This window comes from Lutzomyia longipalpis, chromosome 1 (genome assembly GCF_024334085.1).
Source record: "Lutzomyia longipalpis isolate SR_M1_2022 chromosome 1, ASM2433408v1".
NCBI classification, from domain to species: domain Eukaryota; kingdom Metazoa; phylum Arthropoda; class Insecta; order Diptera; family Psychodidae; genus Lutzomyia; species Lutzomyia longipalpis.
Window position 1 is genome coordinate 32,150,929 of NC_074707.1, and position 20,925 is coordinate 32,171,853.

At 33.7% G+C, this 20,925-nt stretch overlaps 3 protein-coding genes across 7 annotated transcripts in view; 1 reads left to right on the forward strand and 2 right to left on the reverse strand.

Moving 5' to 3' along the window:
* LOC129786104 (protein AAR2 homolog) overlaps positions 1–20,925 on the forward strand; it is a 211,345-nt gene that overhangs the window by 59,177 nt on the left and 131,243 nt on the right. The gene's annotated exons all lie outside the window — the stretch shown is intronic.
* On the reverse strand, positions 447–2,403 carry LOC129786083 (endoribonuclease CG2145-like). Its single transcript, XM_055820891.1, has 3 exons — positions 2,145–2,403; positions 878–1,935; positions 447–791 (listed from the first exon to the last, which is right to left on the reverse strand). The coding sequence occupies exons 1-3, from the start codon at positions 2,206–2,208 to the stop codon at positions 555–557; spliced, it is 1,359 nt and encodes a 452-aa protein (XP_055676866.1). The 5' UTR covers positions 2,209–2,403; the 3' UTR covers positions 447–554.
* The window catches only part of LOC129785974 (high affinity cGMP-specific 3',5'-cyclic phosphodiesterase 9A), a 79,329-nt gene continuing 62,379 nt past the window's right edge, over positions 3,976–20,925 (reverse strand). For all 5 annotated transcript variants that reach the window (XM_055820694.1, XM_055820692.1, XM_055820691.1 and 2 more), the window contains 6 exons: positions 13,118–13,796; positions 9,969–10,294; positions 9,465–9,616; positions 8,407–8,514; positions 7,638–8,307; positions 3,976–6,499 (listed from right to left, as the gene is read on the reverse strand). In XM_055820694.1, coding sequence (XP_055676669.1) covers positions 5,540–6,499; positions 7,638–8,307; positions 8,407–8,514; positions 9,465–9,616; positions 9,969–10,294; positions 13,118–13,619 — 2,718 coding nt within the window. In that variant the 5' untranslated portion in view covers positions 13,620–13,796 and the 3' untranslated portion in view covers positions 3,976–5,539. The remainder of the gene's footprint in view (positions 6,500–7,637; positions 8,308–8,406; positions 8,515–9,464; positions 9,617–9,968; positions 10,295–13,117; positions 13,797–20,925) is intronic.

Below are 20,925 nucleotides of genomic sequence, written 5' to 3' on the forward strand. Positions count from 1 at the left end.
TTTTGGCTCGTGGGTCGATTTAAAACGCTGCGCTTAAAATCGTTTCAACTTTAGGAAGCATAAACAACATTTTGAACACATATTGCCGTTCATGCAAAAGTTTTCCAAAAAGATTATCTATCTAAAACTATGTAGAAGAAAATCATGAATTCTAAGAGATACTGCAACACTTTCATTATACTTAGAATCACGGTATAGGGCAGATTGTTTTTTTATGTATACGAGACTAGCTAGGGTCGTAAATAGATTATTTTACCCGGCACGACTTACCTATGGTTAGTTCAGTTGTTCGTAGGCTTATTTCTAAGTTCCGGATAGTTAGATTCGAAAATTTTATTTTAATCTTGGAATGAATAGAATTCTTGATTATTTTGTTACACTTTTAAGGCTTCTCAAGTTTAGGGGTTAGAAGGGTTAGAAATACTTAAATTGAAAGAAGCTTGCAGTAGTTTTCTCAATTCTAATTTTATTAAAAATGAATATGCAAATAGAAATATATTTTCATGACACTTTTAGCATTTTATTTGATTAATCTCATCTTTGTAGAACTGAACTCAAATAATCTCAGGATAGGCACTACCAATTACATTTTTCCCTCTGTATCTGAACGTATAGGTTTTGATTTTAAACCTTTGCCCATGAGCGGATAAAAGACAATCAGTATCCGGGAAAATGGCGAAGCAAACAGTATAGAGAGCCATTTCCAGTTCTGGGGAAGTTCCAACGAATAAGCTATTTACTGGCTTATTAATATTATCATAACTGAAGCGAATTTTAGCAATGGAACCACTCTGAAAGAGAAACAAAATTTTTAAGACAATTTTTTAAGGCAAGGAGTAAAAAACGAAGAGAGCACAATAAGCAAAGCATAACTCACTGTTCCTAAATCTTGCTTCCTGATGTAACCTTTGAAGTCGAGATGACCGGACTTTTCCACATCATGTAGAAAGATCCAGTTGTGAAGTCCGATAACACTGTTGTTTTTTATTTCAGCCAAGAAGACATGTTCAAAGCCAGAGCTACCAATTCTTCCTTGACCCCTAGAGTACATACTGAACCAGATTGTTTTAAGTAGGTCCTTGTGGGTTGCAGGATCTGCCGTCACTTTCTCTTTGCGCTGTAGGAACAACATGGCGGCTCTCATTGGAGCAGTACCCAGAACAGCATCCAAGAAATCACTTTCTTCATTCTTTTCAATGGCTGTTGCATGTTCATTGACACTGCTGTCGATTTCGTAGTTATTGAAGAGAAGTTTCATTTTTGAAACCGTTGAGATGGCATTCAGAGAGGCTTCATTAGTAACTTCAAGGAATGGATTTGGAGCATCGTCCTGGGTGCTGTAAGATACGGTACGACTAGCGTAGTTAGGAGTAACGTAGCGAGCTGCATTGTTGGAGTCTTTGGTGAAAAGAACTTCAGATAGTGCCAAAACCTCCGACTCAATGCTCCCCTCTGCAACTGGAGTTGTTGATGTGACTTTTGTTGTGAAAATAGGAACTGGTGGCTGTGGAGTCTGACGCGGAATAAATTGCACAGAAGGACTCGGTGGAGGAGATGTTCTCCAAGCTGATGAAGGAGTGGATGGGGTTGGATGACTTGAACTTCTTGTTGGGAGTGGGGGGAAATCCTCCTTCTTTTTGGCTTCCACCCTTTCGGTTGTTCTTGCGGTGGTTGATGTTGTAGTTGTTGTTGTGGATGGAGTTGTATGCTTAGTTGTTGTAGTTGTTGTTGTGGTACTAGTTGATGATGTTGGTGCCTCTGTGGTTGTTTTGGATCCACCTGAGAAGAAATTGCCAATTCTTCCAAAGAAAGAAGCCTTTTTCGTGGTCACTTCTGGTGCTAAAGTAGTAGTTGTTGTAGTTGTTGAAGTTACTACTGCCGGTCTAACTTGATACCCATCCGGATATGAGAGTTGCATCAAATTTTGTTGCCCATCTAAATACAGATACGCAAAAAATCTCCATAATTTTTCATCATTTCATTATCTCCTTCAAATTCTCTCATTGATAGTAATTCATCGTTAGGCATCATAGGTCATGGTTCAACATTGATTTGTATTAATTGAACCGACTTCAATACACTCAAATTCACCCGAATGAATTCTTTGAAATGATTTTTGTACAAAATTTCACCAAAAATATTACCTGTTACGCGTGGACACAAAGCAACAGTCATTAACACCACTAAAGCCGCAAACAACTTGAGCATTTTGGAGTTTTTTTTTGCTCCAACAATGTGCAAATACAAAGTCACGTCAATCCACTCTTACTTGTGAGACAACTCATGAGAAACTGAGGTCTGAGAGACTGATTTGCTGGAACGTAGCCGACGAAAGATCACGTTCGCGTACTACTCGCGAAATATTTCCACAAGAGTAGGGAGGAAAAGCATAAAAGGTTAAATTTATTAGTATTAATTAATTAAGTTTATTTTTAAAGAAATTTCTAATTGAATAAAATGGAAATCTATAATACTTTCCACTGAAAAAAATAATAAATAAAAATTATTTTTTCTATGAGTTTCTCGTTTATTTCATAATCTTTGTCATAATTAATATTTTTTTTACAATATCATCAAACAACTATGTAGCTGGGAATTTACACAAAGTAGTACAATTTCCCAGATTTTTTCATTTATTTTTACAAGTGTATCATTTAACACATTTTTTCATTTTTATGTATTTTAATTGTTACAAATTTTTCTTCTTTCGCCATTTTCCAAAAAAAATAAAAATAAACGAACAAAAGCTAGCAATATCTTAATTTTTGGTAATAAAGTTTTTTCTTCTTCACAAAAAATTTCTTCTCAAATTCCAATTTTTAATATTATTTTTCTTTGCTTAATATTTTTTTTCCTTTAATAAATGGATCGTTTTTCACGTTTTCCAGAATGTCATGCATTTTATTTTCTATTTTCTTTTCTTTTTCTCTAAAAGGGTTGTCTGTAATTTTTATGAGCTAATTGATTGTATGTAATAGACGACGAAATTTTTGGTCCGTGTACTTAAGTATTCTTCTGCACATGAAATTCATATACTAACTACAAATGTTGTGCACGACCTTTTATAGTGGATTAATTGATCCTAATCTGAATTTGACACACATTCGGACATATAATTGATTTCTCTTAAGGATTTTCTATCAATCTTTTTTTTCAAATTTATTATAATTTCATTTTTTTTCACCTATTTTTTTCTTTTATTCTAGGTATATTTTCACATTTTTCTTTTAAGTAGTAGTACATATTGGTGTTTTCTATAGATTAGTATAATTCTTCTCATCATGAATGTTTGTTTTTCTTTTCCATAAAGTCATGTAAGGAAGAATAGAAAAATACTTTTTTGTAAATTGTTCCTTTTTTTCAATCTCAACTTGTCATTCAGAGTTTTTTTTTCTGTTGAATACTTTCAAAGTTGAGAGTAAAGCAATGGTTCTCAATAAAATATGACGTTTTAAATTTGTATATTATTATGTTAAATTAACTTTGTGTTTCATCATTTTGTACGAGATTTTTCCCAATATGTGGATTTTCTTTAACATCAGATCCCTTGATATAGTTTTCTTTTTTATGAAAAGAATTAATAAATTGAAATGTATGACTTTGTTTAAAAAAAATGATAAAATTGTATTTTCTGCTGTTCGGACATATATAGGTATTTAAAATGTTTTTTCTTCAAATCTTTCATAAGATATTTCATTTATTTGCATATATGTAGTCTCGCTATTAGGTGGGAAGGCCAGAGATTAGAAATATTACATAAATGTATGTATATATGTATGTTTTTTTTTTCAAAGATTGATTTCATCGAAAAATTGCAGTCATCGGCAATGTATAGTGAAAATAGATTTATAAATTCTTCTGTTATGAGAGAAAGATTTTCCTTTTAGATTTAAAAAAAGACATTAAAATAGTTGGTCTCAAATAGGAGGATAGGTTTTTCTTTTTTAACATGATATTTTTCTTCACTTTATTTACACACATATAAAATTTCATTTTACACATATAATTTACTTTTATCTTCTATTTCTTTTCTTTTTTTTTAAATGGCTATTTGATGTAACTGTTACAGGGATTGTATTTCTCTCCATTCCTTTTTCCATAAATTTTTATTTTCTGGGAAGCTGATAATGATCTTTTATCATCTAGACATGGACACAAAAATCGCGCCTTTCTTCTCTTTGACATATCTATTTTTAAATTATTTTTCTTTCTTCAAAAAATTGCATTAGGAAAAGGTTTCAATTGATAATACCAACTCTTTCAGTCTTTTTCTACATTTAATCTTGATAAATTTGGTTTACAATTTTCTGGTTATTCATTCCTCTATAAGTTTAACTTTCACTGTTTTTTTTTTTTATTTACTATATAGAACTATTCCTTTTTTTACTTTTAAAATGATTTGTGAAAGACTTTCTGTTTAGAAAAGTGAGAAAAATAATTTACTATATAGTAAGAAAAAAGCTCAAAGTGATAATGAAAGTTTTTTTTGTTATCAAATTAAAGTTTCTAAATTCACAACTTGTTCGGTAATAATGCAAATAAAAACTTTATTTAATCATTTATACAATGTATAACATTAATATAAAAAAATGGTTTTTATTCTCATAAAAAACGTTAATATCTTTTGTAAAGAGCAAAGAGAAGAGTATTGAAGAGTGAAAATGAAGAATAAAAAGTGAAAATTTGCAACTTAAGATAAAATTCTGTGTGAGGAGATGATTTTTCTTCAAAGAATCATTAACTAGAAAAGAGATTGTATTGTTAATTTAATTTTAGAAGAAAAAAAGCTTTAAATGGCTTGGAAGAAAATTGTTAGACCTCTTTCAGTGCATTTAAACCGTCTGGGCCTGATTGGATAAAAAATGGAAGAATTTTGAATGATTTTTAGTTTTTATTACGACATAAAAGTTTAGATGATTACAATGGAAAACTTCGTTGCAAAATTTTACAATCTTGAGAATTTAGATCATAAATTTTAATTATGGGGTTTCTTCACAAAAATGAAATATAATTTTTATGGGATATCGTCCAGAAGATAAAACACAAAAGAAATAAAAATTAATAATTTATCAATACAATCTCTTGTGATGATTAAAACTTAATTTAAAAATTTCTTTTAAAATTTGCCACAAAATTCTTTTTATACGTACCAACAACTAAAAGTTCTCACATTACAGATCTTAATAAATTTTTACACTATACCGGATGTAAAATTGCATCAATTTCACATTTATCTACTTTATTTTATTTTTACTTATAAATACGTTTCATTAGAGGGTAAAGGTAGTCCAAGGGGAGAAACAACAGTTTTCTATCTAAAATTATTTAAATTCTTTCATTGATCATAAGCACACAAAGGAGGGGGGACCCACATCGTCGGGGCGATAGGATGTTAAACACTCTCCGGATTGAGTGGTAGATTGCTCTCGCAGCACTTGCAAACGAGGGCGCTAAGTCGGTCGCCAATGCATGTCCAATTTATGGAGAACGATCCGTTTCTGGAGAGTGCACTCGCCGTCGTGGCGTCCGTGCTCCGTCGTCAAATATTATTATTATCCGGGTTCCCACCGCCACCGGTATCATTGGGTCCCATGGATGCCATTGGCGGCGTCTCCGGGAGTCGTACGCATGCGGTACCCTCGTGCTGGAACCGACCGCCCGCGGTGGCTCCAGCACCATCATCGTCATTCTTGTTGGATGCCGAACTTTTGCGGCTGGAACTGCTACTGCTGTAGCGATGCTTAATCGGCACATCGAGACTGTAGGCGCGATTGCGGGAAGAATTAACGAGGAAGACATCACCGCGACACTTGAGATTCGGTGATACACTCCTATGGGACAAATTACAACAAAACCCATCAGCCTTTGGGGTGCCAGCGTTGTTGTTCTTTGACGGTGAGACAGACGCCGTAGTCATGGTGGATCCCGCCGTGCCAGCCGGCGGTAGTCGTTTTGAATCTCGATCGAAGCTCAAACCAAAACGTCCTGTGAGCTGTCGCAAACGCGAAATGATATTCCTTGCACCGGATGCTACACTATTTGTGTGGTACTGTGTCGATGATCCGGACATCTTTCCCAGACGCATCTCATGCGCCGGAAGACTCTTGCTCTTCTCCGTTTGACCACATCCATTTGTAAATTCACCCGCACGCTCGGCAATTGCATCATGCTCCATTGCAAGATTGTGACGCTGCAGCAATTGCTGCTGCTGATGATGAGCATAGTAGACAGCTGTGTCGCTCGTGACCGCCTGCAGTCCGTCCGACATCCTTCTATTCTGATATTGATCCAAACTCACGGCCCTATTTGATCCAAAGGGTGTCCTATGGGGATGATGAGTATGGATGTTGCCATAGGAGCCCCTCATGCGATTGCAGTACATCTCAACGCACATCGATGGTCGCTTCTCTTTGCTGACCTGCCGTTTACTTGTCTGTGTCGATTTACTTCGACCACTGCTCTCTGTGTCCACTTTGAACTTTGACGTCTTCTCCGCGACCTAATCGTGCAGAAAGGAAGACGACATTTATACACATATATAAATGATTCAATAAAATTGATTTCCTCATCATATCCGATTTATATCTCAAGATTTGTAGAGAATTCCCAGTACGGAAGAATTAGGATTTAATCCAATGCACATTAAATCTTAGTTACTCCACGTTTATTCCTTTTGAACCGGAAGATAAGATCTTCTTTTCTATACTCACTATAGTGCAATATACTGTTTCAATTATTAAGAAATTAATAATCGTATCAAAATTATATTTCGTACAAGATTGATTTGAGATGTTAAGGATGTTAATAGTCAAAAGTTTCTAGAGTTTAACTCGAAGGGATGCACTTATGAAGTTGAAGTCTTACTCTATTCAATGTAAATTAAATTCTATCTACAAAATTAATTATGTGATAGAGATTATGGTAATTTGAGGCGTTACAATACTGCGGTATATATTCTCAACATTATAGAAGACATTGAAAATTATTAATCGTGAATTTTGAATTAAGACAAAAGTTTCAATTCCCATGGAATTTGTATATCTTCAATCGGATTTCATTATGTCTTCTGATAGAAATACATAAGTAGAGCAACCTTAATACGTGTGCCATTGTTGATTTTCTATAATATATTCAAATGAAATCGCTTTGCATAAATTAACGATATATTTAATACACGTTAGAGATATAATATAATTAGTAATTCTCTTAATAACGACGTTTATTCTATAGGTACATATCGAGGGTTGGAAAATACACTATACTAAATCGAGTTAGTATAGTATATTTTTAACGCATTTTTCGATAGCTTTTGATGTCCTTCATCTTCCCTCAAAAGGACAAATTCGAATATTTGTTCCCTACAAAGTTACAGCGAAAACTGTAAAAAATTTTACATAAGAAGCAATGTAAATCTCAAACTTCAAATCGCTCTCCTGAAAATCAACAAAAATGAGTTAGTATAGTATATTTTCCAACCCTCGATATATCTAATTTTAAACTATGAATCGCAAGCTTTGTAAGTATATAATTTCAGGGGTATCAGGAAGCGAATAAACTGTGATATAATCAAACTTAGAAGCATCGAGAATCCTTTTTGTCTTCAATAAAAAACCCCGAAAAAATTTAATTTTTATTACCTCAACTTCTGTGGCTGTTTCGGAGTCACCACTCTCACTGCCCTCTGGAAGATCATGCAACTCGGCTGCAATGCAAAGGGGTTCATCCACAGATGTGCGAGAATTGGACTTTTGTGATGGAATGCTGCGTCGGGATCTCATGCTCATGCCACTCTGGGATCGTGGCAATGGCGGAGATCCACCCTCAGATGAATTTTCTGTCTCCACGAGGGATCTTCGTGAACGCGTTTGCGCATCATTGAGTCGTTTGTAGTAGTCCAGTGCCACACGTACGGGATTTATGATGAAATCATTGAGTTCGGGTAGTATTTCGCCGAGAGCTTCAAATAGGGGTAGCAATACTGCACCTATGAAGCGAACTTGACTTCCGTTCTTGCTGATTTTGTCCGGATCCATAAATGGTGTCACCGGGAGACCTTCATTCTTTTCCGCGGCACTCTGTGCAAAGAATTCCTGCAGTAGCCGGTCCAGCCATGGCTCTGCAACCTCCATTGGACGTGCCTCATTGGATATGTCCGCCACTTTGATTAGCACCATGCACAATAAATTCGTGTGCGCCTTATTGGAATAGTCGAAAATTGGGCTGATATCCTTGAATGCGGCCTGGATCTCATTGTGACGTGCCATATCAGTTGCTAAAATGCACCTAATGATTCCTTCGCGAATTTCCCTTTAAATTAGACATTTAATTAATTGATTTTTATCTTTTCTCATGTCACATTTTGGGTCCTCCTTTATTAAATCTTTTTTAGTAAAAAAATAAACTCACTTGAATGTATCCTTACTGAGATTCTTGAAGATATTACAATCTGGATGTTCCAACAGTCTAAACGCAATTGAGCAGTGATGATTCTCCAATGGTGATATGTCATTATATCTGTAAATTTATGCGGGTAAATATTTGAAAATATATAGGTACATAGAGCATAAAATATATTGCACAAAATAAATTGCATGGATCATGAATTTTAATTAAATTCCTTCTCAAGCTTTATAGGGAAAGATGGTCTAATTTGGACCTTTTACTCTAGTAGAATTTTTCATTTATAAAGAACTAAACGAGTTTATTCGTTTAAAAGACAATTATTTTAGAAGCAATAGGGAATATTTCTGCTTAAAATAATAATTTCTTTATTTTATAAAATGTTATTTTTACGAAATACTAAACAGGTGGGTTCAGTTGGTTCAGTTTAAGTCATTCTCCTCTATATACATAATTTATTCCGTTGCCTTGCTCAAAAATTAAACAATTATGATGGCACGATGCTATCTCCTTTTGCTTTGAAATCATAATTAATGCAATATTCTGCCTTTCGAAATTGTTTACCTTTCAAGAATTTCTGTGCTAGTTTTAGGAAGTTTGCTCTGACTTTTTGAGGAGATAAAGAACTTTCACAGAATCCATTAAATTATGTATAACACAATCATAAATTAATCTCTTAAAAATTATAGGCAGTCATGCTCTTATTAATAAATAAAACATTTAAATTTCATAAATGGATTTTTGTGGATTGCTATAAGCATCGTAAAAAAAAGTCTTAAAACTCTCCAACATAAATTTCACGAGATTTCTCGTCATTTTTATGTTGGTGTACGGCTTTAAGAATGAAACAAATTCATATCTTTTTATTCTATACCTACTCCTTCATAGCCATATTTTATTTTATTATTTATTTTAAAGCAAGAAAATTGAATATTCTCTAGACATTTGAGAACATTTTTCTTTCAAAATCACATTGTTAGAGGAAAATGGAATGAATGGTATTTTCATTGTAATTGAACAAATATTTATCCTCAGCATGAGATTGTATATTTAATGGCATTTACCTTAAAGCTAGTTCTGTCCTTGCATTTATTTGATAAATATTATTGTAACCAGGATGATCCAAGTCGTGACAAATGCAGGAAACAAGCAGAATGAGGATTTCCAAGTAGCCCAATCTTGAGAATAAATCTGTTTGCCATATAATCGCATACATCTAGAAAAGGAAAAGAAGGATGCGAAAGGATGACATATAGGATATGCTGTATTAGTCATATTTTCTTTTTTTTTATAATACAGAAAATGTAATAAAACACCCAAATAATAACATAAGTTGTATTTATATGGACAAATTCACGGAAGGATGATGCCAAAAAGAGCATAAAGGGATATGAATCAGCTGAGGGGGTTTCATGAATGACGGCGGGACCAAAGAGTAGACATTGAGGAAAATATAACAAAAAAACCGTAAAAAAAGCTTCATATAAAACTACATACAAGTTTTCCTTCCGTGAAATGCCTTGGCACGGATGTAAGAGGAATTTTTCTTTATGGGGGCAAACACTTACCATTTGGGCAACACAGAAGCAGTGGCGGAAATTGTGAAATGGCACATCATTGTAGTGCTTGTAGACCTCGTAGAGCCATTCGCGGAGGGTGACCAATGGTAAATTGAAGTGATTGACCAGACCCAACTCGAGGAACATGGTTTGCATTAGGTGCAAAACATCCGCATCCTCCCACTCATACGAATCGAAAGCGGGCAGTCGTAGGGCGGCTTTCACCTCATCGGACAGAGCCGTATCACAGATTTCTAAAAATTTCTTTTTAACCTCCGTATGTTTAGGTATGCTACTTTTTCGCTGTGGCGGGCCCATTGGACGTTTCGAAAGACCTACGAAAGAAACAATGATCATGTCAATTAATTCTCATTCAATTGAATACGTTTAAAGCTATGCTTCACTCGATTTTGACGCTTTTAAGTAAAGTTTTGAGCTTTCAGAATTTTATCAATTCTTCTAAACAAATTGAAGAATTTATTTCCGAATTTACTTAATCTTTTTTCTATAACACATAAAGTATAATGTAACTTTCATAATCTCTTTCAAGAGGAGCAAAAAAAAATCTATGGGAAAAATATTTACAATGGTTGAATGGGAAAAAAACTTAGATAAATGGGTTGGAACAATGTGAAGAATTTCAAAAGGGTCAGTTTTTTTCATCCTTCACCCTTTTTTCTCCACACCACCCCCTTGATGTTTAACATGATCCATAGATGTGCGCTCAATCCCGATTTCCAAATCTCTTTCTGCTCTTTGGCGGGGGCTTTTTTGTTGGCAAATCAATATATTGGTTGGTTCATATTATCAAAAAGGTTAAAGAATTTTCCTCCAGGATGGACATACACACATTTCACATCATAAAATAAATTCAAAATTAATCAAACACACGCAATATGAATTTCTCCTGGGTCATTTTTCTCTCGGGCATTCTTGATTTTCCGTTTTACGTTTTTTTTACCCTCTATATAGTTTCTCTTTTTTTATTTTTAGTAAATATGAGGATTTATATTCGACAAAGTACATCACGGAACCTTATGGTTATCCTCTATATAATAAAGGGAGAAGATGAAAAACTTTAGCATCCGCCTCCAATTCACATAGATATTTCCTTTCATTTGTGTGAAAATGGATGAAATTTTCTTCCATCCTCCTCCATCCATCACAAATGCGTTCACGGATGAAATCTATCCTGACGTTACATAATTGAGGGTGAAATTTTGACCAAATGATGAAATGTTAGGATAAATTTGATTGTGAGATAATTGAATTAGGCCTAGCCAGAAGTGTACACACGTAGGTACTTTGAATGTGCAATATGTAAAGAGAATCCATTTAATTCTTCTCATTCCTACACATCATATAAAATGAAAATCAGCCTGAAGGGAAAATATATTCGTCTAAATATTCTACAATTTCAAAACTAATTGAGGGCAAACCAAGTTTTGAATAGCAATGAAATTGCATTTCTCCATTACTTCATAATATTATTCATAATATTGCATTTTGTGTGACAGCATAAAATAGCCAGTTTCACTGAAATATACCTAATATTTTGAGTTGATTGAAGCTCTAAATCCATATAGGTAAAGGTGTACAGTACATTCATAAAATGAATAATAAAATAAAGTTAATTTGATAAAATAAATTGGATTTTATTTTCTTGTTTAAACTCAACATTTGGTTTGGATTAAAAATCCTACACAACAACTTAAGGTGGATATATTTCACCGAACTGTGAAGAGGATGAAGAGAGAGGAAATGCTCTTACGCAAAATTTGATAAGTATAATAGGTAGGTATGTGTTGTAGTTATAGAATAATTTTCATTATTTTCCATTTTATCGTAAAGTTTCTACATGAATTTCCATAGAACGAGTTTCATAACGAATTTAATAACGAATTCAGCAAATCCATGTGCTTGAATTAACTTTTAAATCTACTTCAAAATATGTGGAATACAATACGTAGAAATTATATTTCTCTCGTCTTTCACTAGAATGAATTACAAAGTACCCATGCTGTTAGTTGGTATTTGTTTTTTTTTGTGTATATTAAATTTCTATATAATATTGCATCATTGTTAAACCAAGCTCCGAAGGATTCTCAAAAATATGATAGGAGTGGACAAAAATTTTAAATTGCACTTCTTATATCAGGAATATAAATAAGGATATCAGCTTTAAGATAAAATAGAAATATGTATGGACATCAAGGTTACATTAAAGTTAAATCTTTAACTTCTGTCTTTGAAGGTAATATTTTTTAGCCGAACATTTCCTTGACTGCTATAAACATTTCACTTGTATTTTCACCTTTCCCTTTACATCATTTCAACCACCAATAAATACCCGTGTTCTGGCTCATTGAACTCAAATAAAAAAATAACAGTGATATATCTCGAAGTCAAATATGAAGAGTAAAGGAAAAACATAAGAGGAAAATATCAAATCACAAGCTCCAATTTCGGCTGGGAGAGCTTTTGTCTTTGGCATTCAGAACGGGGTATGAGAGCAAAAAAGAACCCCTCCCAAGAAAGGAAGAAAAATACTCCTCTAGGCATGAGTGGAAGAAGACATAGAAGAATGAGAGCTCAAAGAGCATACAAGGATTTGCCCAAATGATTGTCGAGAAAAAGATTGTCGAGAGAAAATCAATCATATGACTTTACAAATTGTTAATTTTACATGTTCGTGATTTCAATGAGGATTCACTCAGAAATGTTAAATAAAGCAAGTTAAACAAGCCGTAAGATGTACCTAGACATGTTCCTAATGGATTGATATTACGATAAATATTTATTTTAAAATAATTTTTAGATTCTCTTCATTAATTTCTAATGTTAATTAATTAACTTGCCCACTCATAGTGATATCGAAAGCTCCAGTCATATTGATTACCAATTAGCTAATGGAGCATTTTCTATGCACTTACGCTACGTTAAAGAAAAGTAATGATTTGACTGGAAAACTTTTTATATTTTCTGAGCCGGAATTCAGCTTTTTTATTGTCTTGAGCTGATAAGAAATAAACTTTATTATTCTTAGAAGCTATCTTTTGCGAATAAATTATGTAGGAATTTAAAAGCATAGCTTTGAAGATTAAGACTGAATTCAAAAGTTGATTTAAAAAAAAAATGAAAAGAAACAGCAAACTTACATAGCCAATTCATACTTTCGGTGTACTCTATCTTCCTTTTGAGATCTCTAACGAGCGCTCGAATATCCTCCTCTGAAATTACAAGAGGTTCCCTATCACACTCTTTGGTCCTCTGATCATCGGTAGGATTGTCCTCAGTTGCACCGCTACTCATTGCAGAGGATGCCGTGTCCAGCTGACTTCCCCTTGTGGTGGACACCGAGCTGAGTTGTTGTGCCACCATGTCAGAATTTCCGGACACCCTTTCGGTACTCATGGCACCCGGCGGATCACGCGGGTGATTGTACTTCCTAAAGCGCTCCAAGAGTCTCTGTATTCGTCTTTTGTCTACCTCATCTTGCTCAGTCGGTGGAGTGTCGGTCACGCTCTGTGGTGTTCTCCACAGAGAGTGTTCCAGGTGCTGCAGGCGTTCAACTATGTGACACACGTCGGCGATTAATTTGCTATCAACGCTTAGGCCACCGCCACCGGAATGTGCGCCACAATTTTGCTCCTTGAACATTCGCCAAAATCACACGCTGTCACACCGAAATCACGTCCTTGTCGCGCCTGTCCGGACCACCCCCGTCCGCCGCCACTCAACTCCTAACCACCATCAATTGACCCGTCCCTCAATTACACGGGAAGCATCATTGCACAGTGGTCGCACAGGGTGTCCAGACTCCGTTGTGCCGGTGCTCTGAAACGGAAGGGTAAGAAAAACAGTCGTCAGTACATCCGCTATACATATATTATATATACTTGAGACAAAGCTCATACAATTTTCACCAAATAGGCACAGATTTGTGTGTATGTATAACTACATATATAGAGAGGAAAAGTCCTCCAGGAAAAAGGCTTCTCCAACCCTTTTACGGGGACGTTTGAAACTTTAATACCCTTTTGCTCACCTCGAATCCATTTTCAACCTTTTTGAATTACATAATTAAAATTTGTAGAATGCAAATGAGAGTTGATCAATACCTGCTATACAATACTATTATGTATTGCGAGAAATTTCATAATGAAAATGTTGTTAAAAAAATTAATTGGAATTTGAAAATATTCCAAAAACAATTTTTTTTTAATTTATTTAATATGAAATTATAATTAACTGTTCATCATTGAATAAATCAATAAAATATCTCAAGCTTGTAAAAAGTGCACTCTATTATGAAAAAAATGCATTTTGGTTTAATTTTTTGTGTGGTAAATTCAGTTTGAAATTGTATTAAAAAAGCTCAGAATATGAATAAATAATCAATAATCTCTATTTATTTTTAAAACTTATTAAAGAAAAATATTTCAAACACTATGATTGAGCGAGTTCCCAATTTATTGCTTCACTCCGGAATGGCAAACTTGCGCGAATACGGTTTTGGGGCACCTCAATCAATAAAAATTAATCAAAAAGAAAATTAAGTGGTTGGTGAAGTCGTGTTGCGAAAGTAAGGTAAATTAATTTAACCAATTCTCAATTTTCGTGCAAACACTCTTCCGCGCAGAATATATATTTGTCTAGAAAATCCATTAAAACGAGATTTTCCATAATATGCATGTTAGAATCATGAAAGGACCCTGACTAGGTACACTTGATGAGAAAATTAATCGATTAACATTGTAATGGTGCTAATTAATTTTGTTGCACATGCAAAACAAGCGCGCATACCACCCGTGATATTTGCATGAGCCAATTCACTGAATTTGTGAGTCAAAAACATCGCACAAGTATCGCATTTAGACCACAAAACTTGTGAAAATAAACCAATGAGAATATTATTTCAGTGCACGCACCAATTGAAAAGCCATTGCCATTGTGAAAAGTTGAGAGAGAGTAGAATAAATCTCAAAATCCCTATACACATGTGGATTAATATGAAAAGCTCTTAGTGTTGTGAAAGAGCAGTATATGTGTGGGAGATAATTTTAAAAAGTTGCGAAGGAAAAAGGACTGAAAGAAAATACTCAGTGATTTTTTATGTGTGCTATTTTCATGCATATAAAGGATGGTCACGTTATTTTGGAAACTCGGGGACTTTCAAGAGCGATTTTCAAGCTAATTTTGAAACCAAAAATTCGAAATTTGCTTGCACTCTTGTTAAATGGCCAAATACTGATAAGAATTCAGTACTTTCAATTTAGAAAATAAATTTTTGTGGTCAAAAAAATTATTTGAAATTCTCACATTTTGGCCATTTTGTTCCTGTAGAGTTTCCAAAATAACGTGACCATCCCTTAAGTGCATATATGCAGGAAATTCAATTTTCCACCGGAGATGTAACAAAAAAAAAATTAAAGCAACCTATGCTTTTCCAATGTTTCTCCGTTCATAAAGTGGAAAACAATTTATTTCATAATTTACTTTTGTTCTTATTTATCACTGACCTTTGTTAATGGTATATAGTTATGTTTATGTCTGTAGGTATTGAAAACCATAATATCTATGTTACGTTATATTACGTCAATAAATTGAGAGTTTTATGAATAAATATTTAGGTTTATTCCAGGTTCACAGTAATGGTCTACCCTTAAATTTAATTCAAAGAACAAGACCATTATTAGAGTTTATCACACCCCCATCCTGGGGCCATCCAACCAACTGAAAAAGATACCCATAATTTTTTTTTGGTGAACTCTCACCACTAATTTATAGATGATGATTCCCTCGATAATTTTGGGGTAGCTGTGACGTCTATACATAGAGCTTAGTAGATGAACTCTTAAAGTGATTGTGGGATCGTTAAAATTTTATGATATGGAGCTTTATTTCATGAGTAAACTCTTAAGTAAGAGCAATGTCTACTATAAATTAATTATACTTATTGTATTGTTCAATATAATTGGCAAAATATGGTCTTCCTTTTTTATGGCTTTTTAACATTACTTCCCATTATCGCCAATGAGTAGTTAATCATTATTATGTGTAGGCATAGTGACTCACATCTTCTGCATCACGCTGGAATTTATTTATCTGCCTTTTCACAAGACTTTATCTATATTTTTTGCTTATATACTTTTCTCCTAATTTTCTTTCATTTTTTCTTTACAAAAAAAAAGCTTTTCAATCAAGTTTTCAATGCTTTCAGTCTGATGAAAATACTCATTTTGCATAAACAAATAAGTATGTGGGGGAGGATAACACAAATCGTATCCTATAAAATATAGCAAGTTGTTTCAGGTTTTCCAACATATTATGCGTTGTACATATAAGGTATCTATTTTTTTTGGTGGTTCAATCGATTTAATGGAGATTTTATAGTAAAATAAATTACTGATTTAGACCAAATTAATTAGTTCGATACGTTTCAGCCCATTAAAAAAGCTTCCAGAAGCCATTTAGTTCGTACTTTCTGATTATATAAAAAAATATATACATATAAAAATGCAAAGATAAATATTAAATATAGCATGGATGGAACAGTATAAAGCGAAAGAACGGTAAGTAAAACTTACGGGCTGTGATTCTTTCTTTGTCAGTGAAATGTAAAGATGGCTGAAAATTGAGGATGAGCAAATTTTGAGGAGAGACTTACTCGCGAGCCGAATCACAGCCAACGCGCAGATATTTTGAAGAAAGCCTTAATCGTGGTGGGCGTTGGCTGTGATTCGGCTCACGAGTAAGTCTCTCCTCAAAATTTGCTCATCCTCAATTTTCAGCCATCTTTACATTTCACTGACAAAGAAAGAATCACAGCCCGTAAGTTTTACTTACCGTTCTTTCGCTTTATACTGTTCCATCCATGCTATATTTAATATTTATCTTTGCATTTTTATATGTATATATAATGTATATATCTATGCATTTATATATATTTTACTTTACTTTTATATGTGTATATATAAAACGCCCCGCTTCGCGGGGCGTTGGACTTATGCAACTCAAGATATGACATGTTAACTTTAAAACGCGATATCTCCGGAACGGCTACATAGATTTTCTTCATTTTTGGCACGATGAAAGATATTATAGTCAACTATAACATACCAAAATATGAAGCAATTCTATAAAGCGGTGCTCGAGATATTCATCGAAAACTCATCGAAAATTTTGTTTTCGATTTTAGCGCCACTTGCGGTCATTTTTTGAACTTGCAATGTTCCGAGCAGTTGTAGGGCTCGTTAATATCTTTCATTTGAGCCCGAGTTGATCAAAATCGGTCAAGCCGTTTTTGAGTTATAGTCGATTTTCGATGAAAAATTGTGGCGGCCATATTGGCTAAACGGCTAGACCGATTTTCAAAAATGAGGTATCGTTGGAAAGGTCTTGATGGCCCCTACAACATACCAAAATTTCAGACCTCTAGCGATTACAGGGGATGAGATATAGCGAAAACAAAATTTGGGGGTTATTCAAAATGGCGGACGGAGGGGTGGGGGGTCGGATCTGACTTCATAATCGGATGTCTTCCACCCGATATATGAACTTTGCCGTTGACCGCAAGTCTCTATCTATTACCGTTCTCTTGTAATTTAGCAAAAGGTTCCGGACGGACGGCCGGACGGCCGGACGGACGGCCGGACGGACGGAAAGATTTTTGGCGCATACGTTTTTTGGAATGTAGGGACCCTAATTCGTGCTCACCCCGAGTTTGAGCCCGATCTGACGACTTTGCATTTTTGAGTGTACACAGAAGCTGTGCTTCTTTGAAGAAAGAATCACAGCTAAAACCTCAACAGATACCCCGTTGCGAGGGAGGGAAAATATGTCTTACATTTTAATGTTTTCAACATCATAAGGACCAAGTGCGTGAGATTGAATTATGGCGACAGTCAAGTATCATAATTACATCTACATTATCATCGCACAAATTTATGTCAACACTTATTTCGTTTATGTTCCTCCACTAGGAGTACTACGAGAAAATGTCAGCAATTTTCAAATGCTGACACATTCCTTTTTTTCCAGAGATGCTAGAAACTCACGAAATGTCACTTCTTTATCCCATAATCATGAGAAATAATTATGTCGTATTTTTATATACCTAAACCTTTTCTATATTTAATACATGAATGTTTATAGTTTAAAATGTTATTATTACTAAAATGAATAAAACATTAAATTGCCATTTTTATATTGCATTTTAACAAACAAATTCATTTTAATCACATGATTAATATTAATTTTCGTTTAATTGCAATTTACGGTGAAAAATGAGCAGGTACCTACTTATATTTATGTAAATCACACAAATATCAATAAATATTTATTTGGTTTATGAAAATTTTCATAGCAAAATTCCGGAGGGTTTCAATGATTTTTAAGTATAGGTACTGGTCCTCAGATTCTACAAGAATAAAGTAATTTCCATAATTCTCGATGAACACTGGAGATTATTGAGTATTTTCCGCAGATCGCCCTTTCAGGAATCTTTTCCGAAAGATTAAATTGAATGGAAAATTCCGGAAATATTGACAATTTTCATACCTTTGGGAAATATCGATTTCCCACTCTACTTCCCTGAAAAACCAGGGAAAAGTGTAAGATTTACATATTTCGTTTTGCATATTAAGCAAAACATCCTGAAACAGACAACCGATAAGTATGCAGGAAAAGTTAAAGATAAAATGCATCTATTTCAGAGAGGATGAGCAGTAAAGAAGGGACATAGTGAAAGGAAGAATTTTATTATCTTACAAATCCTTTTATCCGTATCAGGTTGTCAATACACCTTATTTTATTTCCTCGTGAAATAAAGATAATATTTGTGTAGAACTTTATCACTGGCCTCTTTCATTCACACTTTAAACGTATGGTGGGAAATTACGAAAATATGGAAATGAAGCAACAAAATTTTACTACATCGCGGTAGGGGATTATTTAGTCTCCTCCTCTGGCCCATCCCCTATTTGCTCTAGGCAATGTGATGACTTGTGAAAAACTTGAGTACATTCTCTATCGTTTTACACCAACTTAAATTGACTTCTGTGTATACCCTTCAAATACCCCCAGTTTTTAGGGCTTGAGCAATTGGGGCAGAAAGCCCTACAATATTGTTGGAAAAAGTGGAAAAAGACAGTTGATGAAAATAAAGAATAACAATTTGTTTCCGTTTCATTGAGTAGTGAAATGTTGCCAAGGGTTATATCAAAGAGGGAAGATAGTTAATATGGGTATATTGTGAATGATTGTCAACTATACATTTCCAATTATATTAGATTGTTTTCTTCGTATACGATATAAAAGCCCTATTAGTCACATGATTTAATGAAAGAATACATTGGGTTTATTATTGAAGTGTTTCCGTATGTTTATCAAAACTTTTATTTGCATACAATAACGAAAAAAAAACTTTGAAAAAAGTTTAACAAGAACAATTCCTAATTGTCATATCCTTTTTTGCGGTTTTGTGACAACAGAAGTGATAGAAGCTAATTTTGGAGAAAAAAGGGTGCGTTCAGTAAATAATTTTCTTGTTTTTATAATTACTTATGTGATAGACAACGGTCCCACCCTCCAATCTGCAACATTCTTAAGTAATTGACAAAGTTGCTTTAACATTCATAAATATTTCACAAGAAAAGGATTAGATTGCGTATCAACACAGGTACACAGGAAAGAGATTTGGATAAAATCTTAATGTTCAATTGAATTAGAAATAATACGGTTCCTTGTAACACCTTTAGGAAATGAGATTTGCAGCTTTCCTTTTTTTTAAAGGGAATTTATTCTGTTTTTAAGAACTTTAAAGATCAATGTTCTTCTCATATTCTAACACAAGACCACTGATAGTTATAAATTTAGTTTTAAAGCACTTTGATAAATTTAATCAAGATTTTGTTTTATTCATTTCCTTTATCAATGACGCATTAGTGAGTGACTTTTACATGAGATGTTTCCAATATAAAACGAAGAGGAGCATACTTATTGAGAATTGACAGCGTATTCTGAAATAGACGTGAATGAAATACAAAATAAAAGAAGATTTTTATGTGACGAATTTAGTAAAAAAGGGTGTAACATGAGGTTGAAAATGGTGCAATACACCTATTTAAAATTCAACAAAATACCCAAAGAGTGCAATAAAAATTCAAATAAAATTAAAATAAAAAGAACAACATTGCAAAATTTTATATAAAGTATTTCGAGGAGGATTACTTTATCATTAAAAGACATTGCAAAAGATACTCAATTTTCTTTTCGTTTTGTAAAATAATCAGATACATAATAAATTATTTATTTTTATTGCTGACGCAGGTAACAAAAGGACATGTAATAAAAAAAACAGGGAGTATTTAAGCTTACTTCCGTTCTAATTATTATTATATCATGGGTTTCTTCGTGAAATCTGCTAGGGAAAGTCGTAAAAAGCAGAGGGATTAACCGATTTTATAATCAAATAATATGAGGATTTTTTATTTAATCTTTTTTTCCCGTAGAAACCTTTAACAGATACCTACCAAACTTCCTAAACTAATGAGAAAAGATGATTGTCGTAAATTATAATATTGTGTGAACTTTACAAAACACGTGCGTCTTATTAATTAGCTCATCACAAGTATATATGCTAAAAACAGTGAATTATTGTCGTATTGATATGCAAAAAGACTGTATACAAAATGTAGAGAATTCAGCAATAATTCACCGAATTTGAAAAAGGCGCAGCGTAGACTTTGTGGCGGAAGAGCTAAAAAAATTTCATATATTGACGTCAATAGTGAAGAATTTTTGAAAATATTTGGCACAAATATTTGGTGAGAAAAAAAGAACTGTTCATTGCGATTTGAGATGAAAGGATCGAATTCAATGAATTGCGGTTATTTCATATTTTTGCGAGGGAGAAATTGAGAGGCACCATGTCAAAGAATCATCTATCAAAGCCCTTTTCGTA

What these genes read in the sequence shown, in the direction of transcription:
- LOC129786083 (XM_055820891.1), bottom strand. Translation starts at nt 2,208, where the DNA reads ATGCTCAAGTTGTTTGCGGCTTTAGTGGTGTTAATGACTGTTGCTTTG. An exon ending in TTTGTGTCCACGCGTAACAG is followed by an intron (nt 1,936 to 2,144) that starts GTAATATTTTTG and finishes ATCTGTATTTAG; the next exon opens with ATGGGCAACAAAATTTGATG. An exon ending in GGAAGCAAGATTTAGGAACA is followed by an intron (nt 792 to 877) that starts GTGAGTTATGCT and finishes TTTCTCTTTCAG; the next exon opens with AGTGGTTCCATTGCTAAAAT.